At 39.0% G+C, this 21,532-nt stretch overlaps 3 protein-coding genes across 4 annotated transcripts in view; all 3 read left to right on the top strand.

Annotated features, from left to right (window-relative positions):
• The first annotated feature begins 629 nt into the window (after positions 1-629).
• Positions 630-6,281, top strand: LOC141760934 (Fc receptor-like protein 5). The gene is made up of 6 exons (XM_074624050.1): positions 630-742; positions 1,342-1,605; positions 2,506-2,751; positions 3,682-3,792; positions 4,504-4,569; positions 4,908-6,281. Exons 1-6 carry the CDS (start codon positions 712-714, stop codon positions 5,000-5,002), a joined length of 813 nt encoding a protein of 270 aa, XP_074480151.1. The 5' UTR covers positions 630-711; the 3' UTR covers positions 5,003-6,281.
• Positions 6,282-7,586: 1,305 nt separating this feature from the next.
• The window catches only part of LOC141760927 (C-type isolectin Sp-CL4-like), a 58,823-nt gene continuing 44,877 nt past the window's right edge, over positions 7,587-21,532 (top strand). Inside the window, exon 1 of the mRNA XM_074624042.1 lies at positions 7,587-7,799. The gene's annotated coding sequence lies outside the window, so the exon portion shown is untranslated. The remainder of the gene's footprint in view (positions 7,800-21,532) is intronic.
• On the top strand, positions 16,291-19,864 carry LOC141760926 (type-2 ice-structuring protein-like). 2 transcript variants are annotated; one of them, XM_074624039.1, is made up of 7 exons: positions 16,291-16,397; positions 16,500-16,604; positions 16,709-16,750; positions 17,918-18,027; positions 18,186-18,320; positions 18,829-18,940; positions 19,464-19,864. In XM_074624039.1, exons 2-7 carry the CDS (start codon positions 16,544-16,546, stop codon positions 19,532-19,534), a joined length of 531 nt encoding a protein of 176 aa, XP_074480140.1. In that variant the 5' UTR covers positions 16,291-16,397; positions 16,500-16,543; the 3' UTR covers positions 19,535-19,864. The 2 variants fall into 2 exon arrangements, with proteins under 2 accessions (XP_074480140.1, XP_074480141.1); XM_074624040.1 differs by having other exon boundaries at positions 16,358-16,397; positions 16,504-16,604.

Here is a 21,532-nt window from a genome sequence, read left to right as displayed (position 1 = left end):
GATAACGTCTGTATGACAATAAAGTAGAATCAATTAAATCAATGTCTGTCTTAGTTTGATCAGTTTACAGTAAATGTTTGTACCGGTAGTCAACACGGAACTGACATTTGATCGTGTTTCATGACGAACACACAACGGCGATGCACGTCATCAGTAAGCTGGTTAAGTCGATGCAGGCTCGCTGTTGGAGGGTTTTATAACCCACTTCCACTCCCTGTGAATTGGTTTGGGATGGACTTAATACAGCGGACCCTCCACGCCAACGAGCAAACAAAGTGGAAATGGGTAGGGAGAGGGTGTAGGGGGTGGTTTGGTATTGGGCCTAAGACTCAAGCAAATTCAGTGAGGACGACTGCAAGCTGGTAAACATGGATGCAAGCCTTTATGCAGGTTTCAAAAAATAAAAAAATAATAATAATTGGCTTTGCAGATGTTTTAAGAAGAAGGAAAAACAGAAAGTGTTTATTTTTGAGGGAACAACTGCTGGATGTGTATAAATTGTAATCCCAGCTCATTTCTGCTGCATGTGGGAGGTTATTTTGGGTAACACAAAAAAAAAATTAGGCCGGAGTTGCAAACGCTGACATCTTACATGTTGTGTCTTCACATATTTGTACCTGCAGTTTATTTTTAGGCTAACAACAGGAAGTTGTGGCCTCTAATGTCAAGTGTGATACAGCCACCCAGGCTGCCATTTAGTGGGCCAGCAGCATGGAGATCACAACACTGTGTGCTGTCGTCGGTGAGTGTTTGTATGTTTGATTTTCATTCTCTTTTGCGTTTCATATCTTTTGTAAACTTAACATGTTTGGGTTTTAAGAAGTTTCTAAAATGTCTCTTTGGGCTTTAAGGAATTAGAAAAGACATTTTTCACTATATTTCTGGCATTTCCTTTGATTGTGTATCTACTGTATGTACTGCCGCCGCAAAACATGTTTTAAGAGGCAATGTAGAGTTGGTTTCACGTTTTATAGCATTGCATTGCAGACAGGCTGCGAGTACTCACTAGGCATGATTCATGGAAAATGAACTCAATAGAAATAGTTCACAGCTCAAAAAGTTAAATTAATATTTTCCAAACACTGTTTGTGTTTTCACGTGAAGGTCACAGAGAACCAGGAAGCTTTGAGCAGCTACAACCATCTCACTAATTTTTCAAAATAACACACACAGTGAAACAAGGAAGCAGGGATACGTACAGAAGGTGGCGAGCTTGCTGAGCGTCCACACATCAGCCACGTTGGAATTCAATAACGTTCTGTTGCTTGCAGTGTTGGTAGACTGACTGACATGTTTACAATGAAAATTTCAATCAGCCACCATCTGTCTGTTTTCTTGCAGCCACTCTGAGAGTCCTCCCCAACAGGTCCCAGTTCTTTCAGTACGAGTCCATCTCTCTGAGGTGTGAGCAGCGAGGAATGTCCTCTGAGTGGAGAGTGAAGAAGAACACATCCATATATATAAATGAAGAGTGTTTAATATCCTGGGAAAGAACGCATGAATCCCACTGCTTCATCGATGACCTTTACCCATCAGACACTGGGGTGTACTGGTGTGAGTCTGTAGCAGGAGAGTGCAGCGACGCCGTCAGCATCACTGTGAACGGTGGGTTTAAAGAAAAAAACAAAAACAACTGTCAATGGATTAAAATATTGAATCACGATTAATCGCAAATTAATTGCACATTGTTTTGTAACATTTTAGCGTTATTTAACCTCTTTTGTGACAAGATATAGTACACAGGTTATTGAGTCAGTTAGTGAGGGCATCCTCACATTAACACTCCCTTTTGTGTTTATTTTTTTCTGCTAAAATTAGGCAGATGTCATCAGCATATTGGCGAATCAGTGATATAAATAGACACACAGCTACAGTGTGAAGTACATATATTACTAGTATATATAACTAGTATGACATGGTTGGTACCAATGGATTCATTAAGTTTTCTAGTTTCATATGATACCAGTATCTTCACTTTAGCTTTAAAACTGATCCCGCTACAACCTAAAAATCACAAGTTGTGTTAATGCGTTCAAGAAATTAGTGGCGTTAAAAGAAATTAGCATTATTATCTCGTTAACTTTGACAGCCCTAAAAAAACTATAGTTTTTTTAAGGAAAAAAACTTTAGAAAAGTAGATATAGAATCTCAGTTTGTCCTCCTTTTGAGAGGCTGGACACAAAAGGGTTTTTAGTCACCATAGTTTATGGTTTGTTGAACTTAAAATTAAGATTAATGCTACGTTCAAATGTTTCTAGCAGCCTATTTTCATGTTTTCCTGACAAGCAACTTCTTGTGGGTGATGCAGAGAGTGACTGTCCATCTCGAAATAGCAAAGATGGACGTAACATGAAGCCACTAAAAGTCTAACGGCAGCATCTTGAGTTGACGAGTGTCAAATTGCATAGCAGAGTAGGGACTTTCGGCGCAGCTTCCAAAGTGCATGGAGAAGGAAATAAAATGGAAATCCTAAACTATCTTCTTGTCTTTCCGTCTGTCACTCAGCTGGCTCAGTGATCCTGGAGAGTCCTGTCCTTCCTGTGATGGAGGGAGACGATGTGACTCTGAGCTGCAGAACCAAGACGACTTCCTCCAACCTCACAGCTGATTTCTATAAAGATGGCCTCCTCATCGGCAGCAGCTCAACAGGAAACATGACCATCCACAGTGTTTCCTGGTCTGATGAAGGACTCTACAAGTGTGACGTCTCTGGAGTTGGAGGATCACCAGAGAGCTGGCTAACTGTCAGAGGTGAAGATAGCCTAAACTTATTTAACAACTTCAGGATGTGTTGTCTTTCCAAAAATATTCAACTTGTTGAGTTTGCTTTCTTAACCTCTTTTCCCTGACAAACCCGGTACCGGGTCTAGGTTTTGCTTGATCATATTTCATTATTATAATAAAACTACTCCATTAGGAGTCAAAATTATACAGTTTAGTTCTTTTTTTATTGATGTTATACTGTGCACAATGGTAGAATGTGATGATGCACAATGGTAGAATGTGATGATGCACAGGGTAAACGTCATGGCCAAAGGCTCCATTGTGTGCACAGAGCCTCCTGTAGTGGATATCAGGAGTATTTTAGAGCTAGATTCCCTTTCAAGAGGTAGAAAACCCATTTGGAACACTCTATGTGCTTTGTGTTATTTATATCTGCTTAGACACAGTTGTAGTCGAGGAGTTGCTGAATGAATTCAGTGGCGTCTCTGTGCATGGCATCACTGCTATTGGTGTTATCCACTGTCTGATCTAGAAAAGGAGAGGATAAAAATGTTAATCTTTCCTTTGGTTCATCACAGTTTACTCAAGTATAGTAACAGTCACAATGTTACTGGCACTAGGGATGAATTCTCTGAGGTCTTATCTATCAATAGAGACCAAGATCATGCAGATAGACCTGCTAGTTGTGGAGCAATTCTTCATTTATTTTGGGTATGTCTGTTTCAGTGAACCACACCTTCCGGCACCCTATAGGGCTTAAGAGGTTAATTAAATATCCACCATAAAAGACAGAGCATTCTCCCCTACAAAGGAATAGTCCAACGACATTGCCATCTTACCATGAGTTAGATGAGAGGATTGATAAATGTAACTGTGTGTTCACCAGTCAGCCATGTAGACAGAGCTCGCTGTTTTATTGCATTGAAGCCAAACTGTGGTATTTCTGTTTTGTAACAGGAAGTCCTAACCCGCCCGACTCCCCCGTCCTATGCATTCTACTTCCTGCGGTGGGCGCTTGCCTCTTGCTGGTCTCGGTGATGCTGCTCTGCCTCCGGGGGAGCCACAAAGGTCAGCCGGTTTTCACGTCAATAAAATGACATTTATTTGTCAAATAAATAAAGTGTGAGGCTGCACTTTGGCACAGCGGTGCTTTGGGCTAAGTGTTATGGTCAGCATGCTAACATGCTCATAAAAACAATGCTAACATGATGTTTAGCAGGTATAATGTGTATCATGTACATTATTCATTGCTAGGGCTGTCAACGAGATAATAACCCAATCAATCTTTCAGAGGTTGTAGCGGCTCAGTTTTCAAGCTAGAGTTAAGATACTGGTATTATATGAAACTAGAAAACCTAATGAATCCATTTGTACCATGTCATACTAGCTTGTTATGAAGGAGGTTAAATAACTCAAAAAAGTTACGCTAAATTTTGGCGAGGAAGAACTGTCATGGTCATTTTCATTGGACAGCTGTTGGAGTTTGCCATGTTATGATTTGAGCATATTGTTTTATGCTAAATTCAGAACCTGTGAGGGTTTCTGGACAATATCTGTCATTGTTTTGTGTTGTTAATTGATTTCCAATAATAGAGTATTAAATACTTGACAAATCTCCCTTTAAGGTACATTTTGAACTCATAAAAAGTTATTAAAAAAGAAAAATTGAATTAAAATTGATCGATTCATTTGCAATTAAGGAATTATGAATTATCCAGAAGTAACTGAATTTAAATTGTGAAACCCAGCTGGTTAACAGTAACACGTCTTGTGCTGCAGGTCAAATGGATCTGTCGGTTGTATTGTACACTGATGTCACCAGCACATGGAAGAGCAACCAAAAAAGTAAACACACACACACACACACACACTTGTTGTTGAACACAGTACACAGAAACTAAATTTTTGTATGTATTTATTCATCTTATCGTCGCTGCTCACAATACCAACCCTGCTGGCTAACTAGCTAAGCTGTGTTGCAACCAGTGATCAACCATTGAAGCCAATGCTGAAGTGCCTTAAATCTGCATTCTCTCTAACAGCCAGCAGGGGGCGACTCCTCTGGTTGCTAAAAGAAGTCTGATTATATAGAAGTCTTCTGACACATTTTGAATCGATCAATGTACCTCAGAGAGTTTCCTTTTTCTGGTCATTTGCTCCACTCTCTTTTTTTTTTTTCTCAGGTGAACCACTGAGGAGGGACTCCATGTTGCTATATACTGTTGCTGTATACAGACGTGTTAACAAACCAAGCCGTGTGTTGATTTACAAAGCCTGAAACTCTGCTGCTGATCAAGAGAAGCCAGGAAACTGTACTGTTGTACTGAAACCATAGGGAGATGGATTGGTCACACCCTCAAACCCCTAGGAAGGACAAAAATAACACTACAATACAATCCACCCGGGAAGACAAAACAGGATAGGCTGAAAAACACCTGGAGATGTTCCACACTGCAAGACTTGGAGAACATTGACGTAAGCTGGCAAGAAGCAAAAGGCCAGGCCCAGAAAAGAGTGAGCTGGAGAGCTCCGGTGGATGCCCTACGCCCCTAAAGGAGGTTTAACACTAACAGCAGGGGCCGACTGGCCATTGGGAAGTTCATGAGGGGAAGTTTTTTATTATCGTTATGTAGTATAGTTTTTTTTATTTGTATCCCCAACCCCAGAATTATACAGCATGTACAGATTGATATGCAATAGTTCTTCTTAGCTGCAGCAACACAGCTGGTGTAATCCGTAATAGCAGGTAGCAGTTGCCATCACAAGTGAACAGACAGAATTGACTGTTTATACATGGAGACAGGAGGTAAACTAGAGTTGTGATGCAAAAACATACAAAGTTATTGGAAAGATGCGAGTGGGCAGAATTAGACACAGATTGAAAAACTCAGACACACCTTTAGACTTAAACAGGACAGATACTGACTTATTGTTCTATGGAGAGCTTTGGTTTGGTTCAGTCTCAGAAACAGTTGTTTGGTGTCTCCGATTTGCTCTCATGGGTAGTTTTACATATATGTTATATATACATTTTCATTTTTATACATTATATATAAAAAAAAGAATGAGATGAAAGCACAGCTAATCTACTCACTCAGTTGTCTCTCAGACAATCACGGTGTTTTCTTGCCAGATCAGGACGCGACTGTAAAGTCAAGATGGTGGCAAAGATAACAAAACCAGGGATGTGTTCATCTCATATCGGGCCTAACTTTAATGGATCATAACATATCGGATATGGAGTTAATCTGTAGATGCTCGGGTTCAAAATAAGATTACATTTTTCTACGTATGTCAGTTTTTGAAACACTCCAAAGACCACAATGTGGCCTGTAACAGACTAAGGTAAGGCTTGTTTTTAGCCTAGCTGATGGCTGGAAATGCTTTTTGCTACTGAAGCAGCTGTTAATCATTTGCGGTCAGCAGTCAATGACGCTATAAAACAGTCAATAAAAAAGTTTTTTCAAAAAGTGTGAATCACTGCAACCATGAGAGGTCCTTGAGCATAAAGTCATAAAAGAGGACCAACAATATCAGGCTGATGGGTCCAGTAATAAGAGAGATTAGCTGTGGACAGCCAGACTGATACACACACATGCGCACACACACACAAACACAAACCGACACACACACGACCAAAAACACGCCTGGCAGAGATAATGATGATGCTTCCAGTAATAAACATGAACCTTGGTCTCCATCTGCTTCTTTAGGTTCTCCACTTCTTTCTCAGCTTCCTCCCTTTTGGTCCTCTCCTCCTGGAGCTGCTTCACAAAACTCCTCCACTTCATGTCAGCTGCTTGTAGATTGTCCTCCAGCTAACAGACAGACAGACAGACAGATGGATGTTGATTTCAACAGTTTTTATCTGTAGGAAGTGTCAGGCTGACACAAAACCTGAGATTATCTGGACTATTGTCTTCCCTCTTCGGATTGGCTGAATGCAACTGTATGTTAATCACAATAAGACAAAGATGCACATAAAATATACATTCAGCTGTGAAAACTGCTTACAGGAATCATTTAGAACTGATGTGTTTCAATAGTCACATAACTTTTGGTGTAAAACCTGGTTAAACACAATGGATTTTCACCTGCTCTGTTTGAATGGTGGCTCATTAAGCTGTGTTCAGTGTGGAACAACAGCAACAAAGTCCCTATCAAAACAAATTATTAAAAAAGCTTTCTGACTTAGCAGAATAATTCGTTAACAGAAAACAGATGTCTTAGATTAAACAGAATTTCAGATTTACAAATGACTACTTAATTAAAGGCTACAAATAACAATATATTAATAAATGAGTTAAACTTTAAAAAGTCATTGGATCTGCTTTCCTCTGGAAATGTAAGAAAATTAGCATACATTTAATGAGATAATGCCTCATTTGCATATTTAAACAAAAAAAATCATAAAACTTAATGTCAGTAATCAACTGGGGAAGTTTCATCAGTTACATTGAGGCATTGACTGATGTTTCATGACTAAACACACACACACACACAAGTCCTCAATGACCGCTCAAAGTGTTGTTATCGTCATGCTGATGGCTATTGACCCTCATCACATTTTACTGTCAAACAGCAGCACGGCTGATTATATGACCCTGCAGTCACATAAATAATGAATAGAGGAAACATCATAAAAGCAAACTGACGTGAGTTCTATTTATTTTTTCACTCTGGTTCCTTCTTAGATAATTCATGTACAATGTAAATGAAGGCGGGCCGAACACACAACCCTGTTGCACCCCCTTGTGGACAGTTACAATCTCACATGCATTAAACATTAGTACTGTCACAAACTCAGCGTTGCCATTCTCCATCCATCCACCAGAGGTCCTCAGACTTCACCTCCTGTCTCAGTCTCCTGTCACTCCAGGTCCAACCACTCCCTTCTACCATGTAGTTAATCCCTGACCTTCCTCCACCCACCTACTCACCTGCTTCCTATTCACCTGATCAGCCTGGCAGCATGTTTACCAGCTACACTGGATCCAGAACCAGCACCAGCACCTGTCTGCACCTTTTTCCTGTTCACTCTCAACTACTTCTGTTTGGACTTTCTACCCGTACCAGTAAGCCTACACCTTTTCCATGAAACCCTGAACGATGTGGGTCTGCATTTGGGTCCTTTCTCTGCTGATATGTTTGTTTATTATAAAGAATTCATGACACAAACCAATATTATTGTAATGTCCTTTGTTAAAATGCTCCACAGAATTAGAGGTCAATCATTAATCCAAATTTATCTTGAGCCTTAATAGCATCAATCACCACTTTGGCAGCTGCAGTATAATATCTACATTTTGCTGAAAATGTTTTTCACATTTACTATAAGTCTTCTTTTTCCAGCCCCTTCTGTAAATAATGTCTCTCTGTGTGTGTAAGATGATAAAGTCTGTACTGAGCTCAGTTCAGGTGAGTGGCATCGCCTCTGGACGAGAAACTGTTCAAATGTTTAAGGAACATTTTAATCCCTCACTTTATATGTTAGGAGGACGTTCAGAGCCGGGAGGCAGTTTACATTGGTGAGAACCGTCAAAGATCGTTTGCTTTGACAACACGGTATATTTAAAGTTTAAGGGTGGGGATGGCAAATATTATTCAACGTCTTAAATGAACTTTTAAATTGTCCGTTGGTTCATGTAGTGTCTGGGCTTCACTTGAGCATAGTTATGAATAAATGTTCTGTTTTTTCTCTCACCATAATAAATGTCATCTTTTAACCAGTATCTGGCCAAGTATGTGAACACTACAAGGAATTTGAATCTGGTTATTCATTGCTCTCAACACTAAAAACAAAGGACAACAAAGCTGGAAAGAGAACATGGTAGAGATAATGTACAACGAGCCGGTCATTGTTGTGAAAGAAACCCAGACAGGGCGATGCCGGGGGGTGGACCCTGACAGGAAGTACATGTACAACAACTTCCTGTTATTAGAACAACTGTTAGCAAGGCATGACAGATCAATTCAAGTATATGTTAATTTGCATTAAATGTCAGTTTCATTTAGTCTTATTCACAGTCGACGTGTGTCTTTGTGTGCCAGGGTCTGACTCTCAGGAATGCAGATAGGTGTAACTCCGAGGTCGTAAAACTTACTCTGTAACTTCATATTGTTTCTCAAGTTCAGCTTGAGAGCTCCAACTTCAGTTAATTTCAGATGGATTAGTTAAACATAGCATATTAATTGAGTTACATTTTATTGGCAGAATTGGTTTCGTTCTGAATCTCATCATCAGTTCATCAGGCTGTATCTGAAACCTCATACTATACTAGTAGTACAACCTCATACTATACTAGTAGTACAACCTCATACCATACTAGTAGTACAACCTCATACCATACTAGTAGTACAACCTCATACCATACTAGTAGTACAACCTCATACCATACTGGTAGTACAACCTCATACCATACCGGTAGTACAACCTCATACCATACTAGCAGTACAACCTCATACCATACTAGCAGTACAACCTCATACCATACTAGCAGTACAACCTCATACCATACTGGTAGTACAACCTCATACCATACTAGTAGTACAACCTCATACTATACTGGTAGTACAACCTCATACCATACTAGTAGTACAACCTCATACCATACTAGTAGTACAACCTCATACCATACTAGTAGTACAACCTCATACCATACTAGTAGTACAACCTCATACCATACTAGTAGTACAACCTCATACCATACTGGTAGTACAACCTCATACCATACTGGTAGTACAACCTCATACCATACCGGTAGTACAACCTCATACCATACTAGCAGTACAACCTCATACCATACTAGCAGTACAACCTCATACCATACTGGTAGTACAACCTCATACCATACTAGTAGTACAACCTCATACTATACTGGTAGTACAACCTCATACCATACTAGTAGTACAACCTCATACTAGTAGTACAACCTCATACCATACTAGTAGTACAACCTCATACTATACTGGTAGTACAACCTCATACCATACTAGTAGTACAACCTCATACTAGTAGTACAACCTCATACCATACTAGTAGTACAACCTCATACCATACTAGTAGTACAACCTCATACTATACTAGTAGTACAACCTCATACCATACTAGTAGTACAACCTCATACCATACCAGTAGTAGGTACTGATTTGGCCAAAATGTAGTATGCATTATGTGAACAAAAGCTAAATCTCCAGTATGCATGGACCGGTCCAGCCGGCTACTTTATTATCTTCATTTTTCATTCTAATAAAATATTTCTGATTAACAATTTTATGACCACCAGCCTCCACTTCAAAAACCGTGTTGTCTGTCTGTATCAGTCCCCACGTGCTCTATATCAGCGTTTCTCGACGGGGGCGGTACGGCCAGAGGACATCGGGGCGATGGAAGCAATATTTCTGTAAGGGGGGCGTTTGAACTTTACACCAAAGATTCATGACAAGACGAGTTGAAACTTGCAACTACTTGCAGAAGAATGTGTTCTACAACATTAGAAAAATCTGCCAGTTTACACCAACACAGCTAGAGGAGACGGTGGATCATCTTTACTTCAGTGTTTCTGTCAGCTTTCTGTAGCGCTGCTCCACATGCTGCCTTCACTGGAACGGGACGTCAGAGTATCATCTCTATAAACTTTCACCAACGTGGCGTTTACTGTGTCAAGTCAGCAAAATGGACGCTCATACCTTGGTATTACCCGTGGAGGAAATTAAGAGTTTCTTCCTCTTGAAAGCATCCATGTCTCCCGAACCAGACACACACATACTTGCCAACTCTCCCATTTTTCCCGGGAGACTCCCGTTTTTCATTTCCATTTCATTCTCTCGTATTTCTCCCAATTTATGCCAAATTTTTACACTTTTTTCCTTTTCGTTATCTTAGTCTGTTTCTTGAACTGAACAGTGTGTATAGTTCAGCTATACACACTGTTCCACCCGGACGACAATAGAGCTACACCAGCAGTAGGCTGGGTCCTGGGAGACGAGGCAGCGGAGGACGGTCTCAGTCTGGCCGTTGGACTGCAGATGATAGCCGGAGGAGAGACTGACGGTGGCGCACAGCATTCCCTCCATAACTAGGAAACAAACTGGTGACCCCGATCCAACACCACCTCCCTGGGAAAACCATGCAAACAGAACACATTCGACAGAACCACCTCCGCCGTTTTCTTGCCGGAGTTTGACGAGAGACCTTGTTCAGGGTGCAAACCGGGCAAGGCAGCAACATACTCCCCAACCTCATGACGGGCCACCAGAAGCACTGTTTGATGACGAACATCGTCCTTTTAACCCCCCCAGGTGGCAGGAGGGCTGGGAGAGGCACAGGGTTACTGGCAATGGCCTGCCCGACTCTCTCCTCAATGCCCCAGGTGATAGACCCCACCAGACATGCTGCCTCTTGTGGACCGGACAGAAACACCCGATGTGCAGGATGTGAAGCGAGGAGCTGTGGTGAATACCAAATTAAAACAGGAATAACAAACACTTGAAACAAGAAAACAGAACCGTAAACACAGGACCGGGATGTAATACATTTAAAAGTTCATTCAGGGACTCGAGTCCGTTGAATAATATTTGCCGTCCCCACCCTTCATCTCTAAATATACCGTGTTGTCAAAGCAAACTATCTTTGGTGGTTCACATCAATGTAAACTGCCTCCTGGCTCTGAATGTCCTCCTTACATGATATAAAGTGAGGGATTTAAATGTTCATTAAACATTTGAACAGCTTCTAGCCCAGAGGTGATGTCCCCCATACGTGGCTGTGGTCCAGAGGGGTTGTGCCGTTGGCCTCTTGCTTGACCTCAAGACGGGTCCTGACTTCATCGATGCCCTCCTAACCAGCTCCGCCTGTCTGTCCTGCCCCGGGCGGTCTGCTTGAGGTCACCAGCTCTGCCTCTGCCCTGCCCCCAAGCCGTCCACCTGAGGTCTCTTGCTCTTGTTGTGCATGTTGTTAACGCTAGCTAACGATGGATGTTGCTCTGTTGAATGCATGCATCAATTACATGTCTGTGCTTCCTATATTGTTGTGGTTATTGTTTGAAGTTGGTTTATTTGAGATGATTTGAGCTATTTTACAATCTCACTGCCTTTTGTATTTAATTGATTTAATGTTTATTTCTTCAAAAAGGTCACGGATGGTATGTTTTCCAACATGACTTGCAGATGTACTCATGACGATCAATTAACTAAAAGCTTTGGTATCTCATCGCCCCGGAACATTTTGAAGAAGTAGAAGTGTGTGAAAACAACTTAAACGGAGAAGTTGCAGTATTATTTCATCAGAGTTATCATCTTATCTCCACTACATTATGTTTGCTGAGTCAGATATGTGTGAACAAATGTGTCTTAATCAGTATCTGAGAATCCACACACCCCATAAGACTCACCACTACTAATGGCAAACCAACACAATGTTATTCAAAACCTCATACTATGCTAGTAGTACGTACTGATTATGCCGAAATGTAGTATGCGAACAAAAGCAAAATCTACAGTATGACAAAAATACCCAGATGTCGTACTGATTTGGAAAAAATCTCCAGAATGCATTGGACCAGTCTACCTCACCTACTGTATCCCACAATGCAAAGTGCTGGACCGCTACAGGCTAAGGTTACAACAACAACAGCAGCCAAAAACAGCTTGTTTTTTACAGTTCTCGTCTACAGAGACCGGTCTGTAGACGAAGGGCTTTTATTTCCTTGTTGACGGATAGTTTGTTTAAATATCACAACACAGATGTCCATTATAAATTAACAGGAACCTGTGATTATCTGCCTTTTTGGAGTTGAAAAGCTCCACAATCGCCTTCTTAACATTTCTCTAATATCTGTAAAGAGATCAGTCCACTGTTTAGTTTCTGTAACTGAAAAAGCAGTTTGAGTAAATTTTGGGGATCAATATTTTATATTTTCTGTCTCCCTTCGTTGATGATCCTGTTTGTCTCACTTCATTATGAGCTGTTAAAATAAATAGTTTAAACCTGCAGTATCTTATAAAGTAAATAAACAGAACATAAACAACTAAATCAAAGTTGTATTGTTGGATAATATTGTAATAGTGGTACATTTTTTTTGTCCAATGCTTTAAGAGCTGATTTAAAGGCTTAAGTCTCGTCTAGCATACTGCTAAATACATCGCTTTAACCGTCACATGCTGCATAGGCTACTACTGAGGAACGCAGTATGCAGTATGTACTGCGTCAGTACTATGTAGTAGGCGGTTTTGAATACAGCCAATAATTCAGACAGCTGTACATAATGAGAAATCTATGGTAAACTCCCATGATAACAAATACATCAGGATGGATATCTCTTTCCATCTGTTTCACATTTTAGGGCCATGTTTGGCTACTCCATTTCTTGTGTAAATAAATACAATCGTAACATTTTATTAAAACTTGTTTTACTACAAAGCAAAATCCTGTTAAAAAAAAATTTCAGGTCGGAACTGCTCGATAATTTACCGTCATCTGAGAAACCTCAGATGACGGATGCCTTGTAAAACAATGTCTGTCTGAAAAGGACGTTTCTATAAAGTATCTTTGGTGATTCAGTCGTGATGATATTTGGTATAAAACAAAGTAATGTATCCTGTTCTTTACACTTAACCAAGACAAACGAGTATTCACTGTATCTGCCCTGGTGTCATGCAGTACGTCAATTTAAAGAAGAAGTTCAGTCAGGACCACTTTAGTCAAAGACACTTATTACATTGCAGTAATATATACATTATATTTGGCGGTATGGCTCTGTTCTGGGACATCCCTGCCCATCCACGCGCATGCGTGGATCCACGAGCCTACGTGGTAGCATGAGGCAAGGAGAGCACTCCTCCTTGCCCTTCCATGTGCACACATGGAAAGCCAAAGGCAGGGAGAGCAGCAGCAAAGACCCCCCTGGGTGCAGAACAGAGCCGGAATCAATGACAACAGAATTGACATTGATTAAGTCATAAACATTTAGGGGTGGGCGACACATCGAATATAGTCGATGTACCGCGCGGTACAGAAAACGACTACATCGCGAACATCGAACACAAATTGTCATGTAATGTTTCCAAGCCAACCCTTTTTGTATGAAAGATTAAAATTGTTCCAAAGAACCACTATGAATATCAACAGAGATTTTAATGCAGACATATGCTGCAGGGACTACAAGATCATAATATTGGTGTGATTGTATGCATCAAAGGGTTAAATTGAGCATTTATGAAGTGCTTAGAGGATATTTGAAAATATTGCGATATATATCGTGTATTGCGATATAGCCTAAAATATCGCGATATTATCCTAGGCCATACCGCCCAGCCCTAGAACAGTTTTAAAAGGAGGTGGTGGGGTGGAGGTGGGTTGCGAGCGGCTTGTAGAGGAAGCAGCAACGGTAGGCCGGCTGAAGCAGCTTAAATAAGGCGCCCTGTATGAAATTGACCAATGAATGCATAGAGGGGAATCAGCTGATCTGTCAGCTGATGCATCAGCTGATTGGGCTGGCTTAAGATCAGCTGTTATCAGCTGATCGCCATTGTATGAGCAGAGCTTGACATCATGGCCTGCCTGAACTAACGCTACGCTCGATTTGATGAACTGTTGCATCTGAGTTATTTTATCTCTGCTGCACACATTTCTCTGAGTCACTGAAGTAGATTTGCATGTTGCAAAATCATCACTGAAGGCTTTTTTTCATTGTACTGTATCGTATATAGGACTGTCAGTTTGTTATAATATTTAATCTAAACTTAAAATAAGAGAGTAGACTTTCAGTTTACTTTTTATGTACTAATCAGAGATGTGCTTAACAAAAGTCATCGCAAATCATCAAGTCTTATAGCAGAAGGAGCAAGTCTCTTTATGTAATACATAAATCTTTGGCTAAGTACTATAAGTTAAAGTATACAAAATATACTTTTATGAACTAAAAAAAGTCATGTTTTGCAAGTCTCAAGTCACTGTGTGTGTGTGTGTGTGTGTGTGTGTGTGTGTGTGTGTGTGTGTGTGTGTGTGTGTGTGTGTGCGTGTGTGTGTGTGTGTGTGCGACTTCAGCGCGACTCGAGTCCATGTCGCAGACTGGAGTCCCAATCTCTGCTATGAAGTGGGCTACAAGTATGTACAAATACTGTATACTTATAAGTACTTATAAAAGTATAAAAACTATTAAACTAGTAGTTTACTGAGAGTGATGTAATGTATCAGTGATATAATGTATAATGTGGGCTACAAATATATATAAGTATACTTGCAGGATAAAAAAAATTTAAGGGACTGTTTGTAACTTTTTACACGTATAAATCATTGCGGGTCGGTGTCCCATGCGCGCTCGCGTGTGGCTACGCTGTTCAGACTCAGACTCCAACACAAACTACAGTGAAGCACCAAAACCTCTTGGTTGTATCTAGTGAAGCCCGTCTGTTAAACAGTGTTGGCCGCGGTCGGAGGACGCGGAGGAGACCGTAGCTTTGGTCTCCAGGACCGCAGTCTCTGCTGTACTCTGCACCTCTGCTACTCTGCTACTCTGCCTGCCTTCACTCACACACCATGCTCGTTCTCGATCCACTCTCACGTGCATGCTGCTCACTCCACACTGCAGAAGAGTTAGTTTAGCTCTGAGAATATTTAGTGAATGTTCAGTGGACGTTTGTGCAGAAATAACTGCTGCAGCTCCTCCAGACCAACAGAGGTTTCCCGTGTCTTGTGAAGTGACGGGGCTCCGCAGAGAGAAACGTTATCGTCTCCGACCAAAACTCCGGCGTCTCCCCCGTTCCCTCCGGCCGCGGTCGGGAGGCTGAAGCAGGAAAAGCCAACACTAGGATCAGCATTGATTCATGGAGAGACCTTTGTCTGGTCAGCTAACATTACTGCCAAGCAGCTGAAATATAGAGTGATATTGTGCTTTTAGCTGACGTGTGTCTCCTCACTGTGTTGAGCGATGCTCCTTCATGTCTATGTAGAGCGAGCACAAGCGCCAGCAACAGGACACTGACTTTTGTTGACTTAACGGACACAGGTGTCGCTGTTAACAAGACATTTCTGATTCTTACAAACAGTCCCTTTAAACTAGTAGTTTACTGAGAGTACACATTAAAGTGCACGTTCGTGAAATGGGCTACAAGTATATACACGTATACTTGCAGGATAAAAACTATTAAACTAGTACTTTACTGAGAGTATACTTTAAAATGTACTTTTATAAACTAAAAAGTGGGCTATAAGTATAAACCTAGTAAACTATCAGTATACTAATGGTATAGTTGCAATATGAAATAAAACTTAGAGGTAGACTAGTTGTATACTCAAAGTTTACTCTTCCTACTGTTAGAGTACACTTAAAAGTATACTTTTATAAACAATTTAGTTGGAACATTACAGTGTCAGAGTGCAATGGTGACCGCAGCAAGCAAGAGAGCACAGCGGCATATTTCTTAACTTGATGAAGTTTCTGAGTATAGCATTTCTGATAATGTTGCTTCTGTGTATGACAGTGTGTGTGTGTGTGTGTGTGTGTGTGTGTGTGTGTGTGTGTGTGTGTGTGTGTGTGTGTGTGTGTGTCACACATCTGTCCTCAGTTCCCTGTTTTCTGAGAGATGATAAGATAAGTAGCTGTATAAAAAAGCTGGTCTTCCTCTTGTTCAGCACCTCGTCACGGGACGGCTGAAGCTACAGACGGCAAACGGTAGGCGTGCTCCAGACTTTCTTATGATCTTCTGACTTTCCTTTACTGGACTGACGGTCAGTACAGAAGTACCAGTAACAAGTCTGTCTCTGTGTATTGAAGGTAACCATCATCTTCAGCATCTGCATCATCTCATCATCTTCACCATGAAGGCGCTGACTGTGTCTGCACTTGTTTGTGCCATGATGGCTCTGACTAGAGCTGCTGGTGAGTATTATATATATATATATATATATATATATATATAGATGTATTTATTGTCAATAGACGGTAACAATCCAAGTCAATAACTGCAGTGTCAAACTTTCTAGCTCTTCCAGAGGAAACATCCGGGAATGGAAGTGACAAAACAGGTGAGGTTTTTAGATTTTCTCCTCATAGATTATACGTAAGAGATAATGGAATCGTTGTTGTGAAAGAATCCCCGACAGGGCGATGCCGCGGGTGGTCTCTCATCGCCCTGACTGGGATTCTTTCACAACAATGACCCGCTAGCTGCACATTATTCTGCTTATTACACGGCAACTTACTGAAGAAATCAATAATTTGACACAAAAAAGGTCCGCAAAAGTCCGACATCAGAAATGCGCCCATAGCAACGGTCTGTTATACATAGCAACGGTCTACTACAAAGAAATAACAGCCCGCAGAATGCCCTGATTAACCAATCAGAATCGAGTATTCAACACAGCCGTGTAATAAATTATGTTGTTATATTCTACTTATTTTATGTCATAATTTTTGTGTTTTATTATTTTATCGCGCATTGTGTTATATTATATTATGTTATGTTAACTTATGTTATGTTATTTCATCATGCATCATGTTATGCTATATTATGTTATGTTAGTGTGTTATATTTTGTTTTGTTAACTTATATCATGTTATTTTATATTGTGTTATGTTATTTTATGTTATGTTTTATTTTGTTGTGTTATGTTGTTATATTCTATTGTAATAATATAACTTATTTTATGTCATATTGTTTTGTGTTATATTGTTTTATCATGCATCATGTTTTGTTATGTTATATTATGTTATGTTAACTTATGTTATATTATGTTATTTCATCACGCATCATATTATGCATATCACACGTTATTTTTATCATACCATGTATTGTTATATTTTATTGGGTTACATTAACTTATGTTATAGTACTGTGTGCTATATTGTGTTATTTCATTGTGCATCATGTTATGCTATATTATATGTTAGTGTGTTATATTATCTTCTTCTTATTTGATGTTATTTTATATTGTCTTATGTTGTATGATGTTGTTATAGTACATTATATTGTGTTATATTAACTTATGTTGTTATATTATTTTGTGATATACTATGTCATCGTGCATTGTGTTATTTTATATTGTGGTGTTATGTTACAGTTTGTTGTATTGTGTTGTGTTAACTTGTGTTCTTAAATGCATTTAATAAAGTCATGTAAACGTTCTACATATACTGTAGAGACTAACTTGAAACTGCACGTTAACCACCAAACTCTATATATTTGTTCTCAGCTAAGAGTCACCTGGTCAAGAGGTCAACATCTTGCGACGGTGGTTGGTCTGAGTTCCACGGTCGCTGTTTCTATTACGTTCCCATAGCCATGACCTGGGCTCAAGCTGAGGTAATGTTAGTGACACTTCTACTACATGTCCATTTTGTTTGCATACACGCGGACATTTGGTTACTTGGCTTCGTCTTCTGACTTGGTGTCGTCCTTCTTACTTTCTTTGACAACTCCTCTCTCTCTTTCTGTCTGTCTATTTATCTCCTGTAATGTAGAAAAACTGCCTGTCCATGGGTGGAAACCTCGCATCCATTCACAATGTCATGGAGTACCATGAGATTCAGAGGCTGATACTGATGTCCAGTCATGAGTACAAACAAGCATGGATTGGAGGCTCTGATGCACAGGAGGTATTTTATTCAGCTTTGCACAAGATGCAAATATTGACCACCAATTACATAATACTTATTAATATTACATATAATATATTAGATATGATTTTTTCATGCAATATTATGTTTTTGTTTTATTGTATTACATTATATACTAGGCAGACAAACACTAGTGTTTCATTACTAGAGTATTCTGGTTATTATTACTATTATACTTTGCTGACTTTGAGGCTACTAATCCCACTCATCACATAGTTTAAGTACTACTGTATGTATATCGCTTGCCCTGTAAATTTAATTAAACACTTTTGTATAGTTTCTACTGTTATTTCTATTCTTGTTTTTATTTGATATACTTCTAATTGTTATTCATTTTTACTTTTCTGTAACACTTGAATTTCTCCTCTGGATCAACAAAGGCTTATCTTATTTTATTTTATCTTATCTTATCTTATCTTATCTTATCTTATCTTAACTTTGAAACCCTTTAATTTCATGATATATTCAATTATTTTCATTCTTCTAGGAGAAGCAATGGTTCTGGATTGATGGTACACCTTTCAACTACTTGAACTGGTGTGCTGGAGAGCCAAATAACTATCACGGCAAGCAGAATTGCTTACACATGAATCATGCAGGTAAAACAACATTGTGATTTTTGTAGGAGTGATGCTAAAGATAAGAGGTGAAAGAAAAAAAGGGAGTGAACTTGAGTGTTACAGATCAATTTTATAGTTGAGATTATCAAACTAAAATGGAAGGAGTCACATGTTTGTATGTCCTGCATGTTTCTCGGCAACAGTTTATCCGATCGACTTCACACTCGGCGAGTATTTTGCTGAAGAAGTGTGGTTGAGTGTGAAGTTGTTTGGATGAGTGGTTCTCCAGATATCAGACAGATATAGCATACTGTATCTCAAGCAAATAATGTCTTTTTGAGTCAGATATTCTTTGGTTTCATTGAATCTATTGGTTGTTTGCAACACACACAGTATTACCTCATTTACTTTTTGATAGTGATTTGTATCTTATCAGTGACCATAGTGTTAGCTATCTGTAGCCATCAAGAATAATTGGTCACATTACAGTAAACACTTTGAGGTTTTGGTTTGTGTAGCATTCACTGACTCACTTTTTCTTTTTTCTTTTTTGTACTTGCAGCTCCGAAGTGCTGGGATGATTTACAGTGCAACAATCGAGTACCGTCTGTCTGTGCCAAGAAAATCAGATGATTCATGGCTGTTACAGAGACAGGAAGTACCTGTACCTTGTGTGCTGCTTTCAAATACATCCGTCTTCACACCATCCATCTCACATATGAGCTGACGGGTTTAATTTACCTTTCATATCTGTATTTTTCTCTTCTATCGCTGTAACGCTACATAAGGAACGAAGTGACAGGCGACATAGATAAGAGCTGGAGTGACTCGGAGGCCTTGTGCCTTTTAATAAGAGCTCACTGGATGTGTTATGAAAAGAATGCTTTAAGCACAACTTCACATATATTCTGCAGAATGAACTATTCTTTCTTTATGCAACAATAAAAGCCTCAAGCATTGAAACAAGTTGGTCAAATCTATCTATTATAACAGTGTGGTTATACATATTGCACCTCTTGATTTCAGTTTGCTTTGTATTTACTTATCAGAGATACACTTAACAAAAGTACACTTGGCTTACATCGACAAGTATACAGAAAAGTCTTAAGTGTGCTTTGAAAGTATACAGAAACGTCCAAGTGTACTTGGCTTATACTGAAAAGTTTATAGAAAAGTATATATGGCTAAGTACTATAAGTTCACTTAAAGAAAATTTATAAAAAGGATACTTGCATTAAAAATTATTAAACTAGTGAGAGTATGCTTTAAAGTGTACGTTCATAAACTAAAAAGTGGCTACAAGTATATAACTATTGAACTAAGAGTACACCATTAAGTTCGACCACTTAAAGGGGAAATTGTCCAAATCACTCCTGTCCCTAAAGTTTCCCAGCGGCAAGGCTTCAGATTTGTCGTAATTAATTCTATAGCCGGAAAACCTGCCAAAAGCCTCTATAATTACATGAAAGCGGGGATTGAAGTTCCGGGCTTTGTCAAGAAGAGAATAACATCATCTGCATAGAGCGCTAGTTTATGAATAGTTCCACCAAGTCTCACACCGAAGATTTCATCTGCACACCTTATGGCCTCTGCAAGTAGTTCAACACCAATAAGTTCACTTGTAGTATAGTTCATATTATAGTTGCAGTGGTTCTCAAACTATGGTACATGTACCACTTGTGGTATGCGTGCTCCCTCTAGTGGTATATTTTTAAAAATTTAAATAAACTTAATTTAAAAGCTAAAACACTACTATCAAAATACTATACTACTACAAATGAAAATACCTTAACCATGAGATCATTGAAATGGGATTTGAAATTAGTTTTGGCTTTGCTGGAATATGTTTCATTTTGAAACAAAAAAGTATATGAACGCGCTGCTACTCCGCCATGTAATTTTATTTTATTTATTTTCACATACATAAAACTGCACAAAATTAAGTCAATGAAAAAAAAACAAGAAATGTGTTAGGAGAGGTCAAGAAGCCACAGTCTTATACAAAGGACATCCCCCCAACCCCAGAAGAAATAAAAACAATAACAAAAAAGGAAGAAAGATCTAAACTTAATTAACATAACATAATTTAAAAAAAAAAAAAAAAGTTAAACAACAACAAGCACACAAATTGTGCAGAAAAACCTAACAATACAGTGGAAAACAATCCAATAAAAACAATGAAATACATACAAAAAACAGTTCAGAAAAAAAGAAAATATATCTAAACATATCAAAAGATAATTAGACATCATGAATTAAATGTGATGATAATTTCCTTTTAAAATGTTCAATGTAGCAGCTATGTAGTTTAATATTTATTTGAGTCATTTCCTGACTAAGTTGATTCATTTGTTTTTCAAAAAAAAACGTCAAAATGTAAATATGACGTATGACATAGTAGAAGGTTTACAAACAATTTCCTAAATGTTTACAAATAATTGCATAATCATTAACACATACTTGACATGTCTGCAACTATAAACTGTTAAAATAACATAGCATTACTAATAATTAGTAAACATTATTAATTATTTCATTGTTTGCTAACAGTAAAATAACTATTAACTAGGTTTATTCAATTTACCGTTTATAAATGATGGTTATTATAAAGTGTGGTCTTCATTTAATACT

Source organism: Sebastes fasciatus, chromosome 22, assembly GCF_043250625.1.
Source record: "Sebastes fasciatus isolate fSebFas1 chromosome 22, fSebFas1.pri, whole genome shotgun sequence".
NCBI classification, from domain to species: Eukaryota; Metazoa; Chordata; class Actinopteri; order Perciformes; family Sebastidae; genus Sebastes; species Sebastes fasciatus.
Note: the sequence above shows the minus strand (reverse complement) of the source record. Positions and strands in the feature narration are given on the sequence as shown.

Bases quoted from the DNA above. Each gene is read 5' to 3' on its own strand.
- LOC141760926 (XM_074624039.1), top strand. From the start codon at position 16,544: ATGAAGGCGCTGACTGTGTCTGCACTTGTTTGTGCCATGATGGCTCTG. The intron at 18,028-18,185 runs GTAATGTTAGTG...CCTGTAATGTAG, and splicing joins TGACCTGGGCTCAAGCTGAG to AAAAACTGCCTGTCCATGGG. The intron at 18,321-18,828 runs GTATTTTATTCA...TCATTCTTCTAG, and splicing joins GAGGCTCTGATGCACAGGAG to GAGAAGCAATGGTTCTGGAT.
- LOC141760934 (XM_074624050.1), top strand. From the start codon at position 712: ATGGAGATCACAACACTGTGTGCTGTCGTCG. The intron at 743-1,341 runs GTGAGTGTTTGT...GTTTTCTTGCAG, and splicing joins AACACTGTGTGCTGTCGTCG to CCACTCTGAGAGTCCTCCCC. The intron at 2,752-3,681 runs GTGAAGATAGCC...GTTTTGTAACAG, and splicing joins GAGCTGGCTAACTGTCAGAG to GAAGTCCTAACCCGCCCGAC.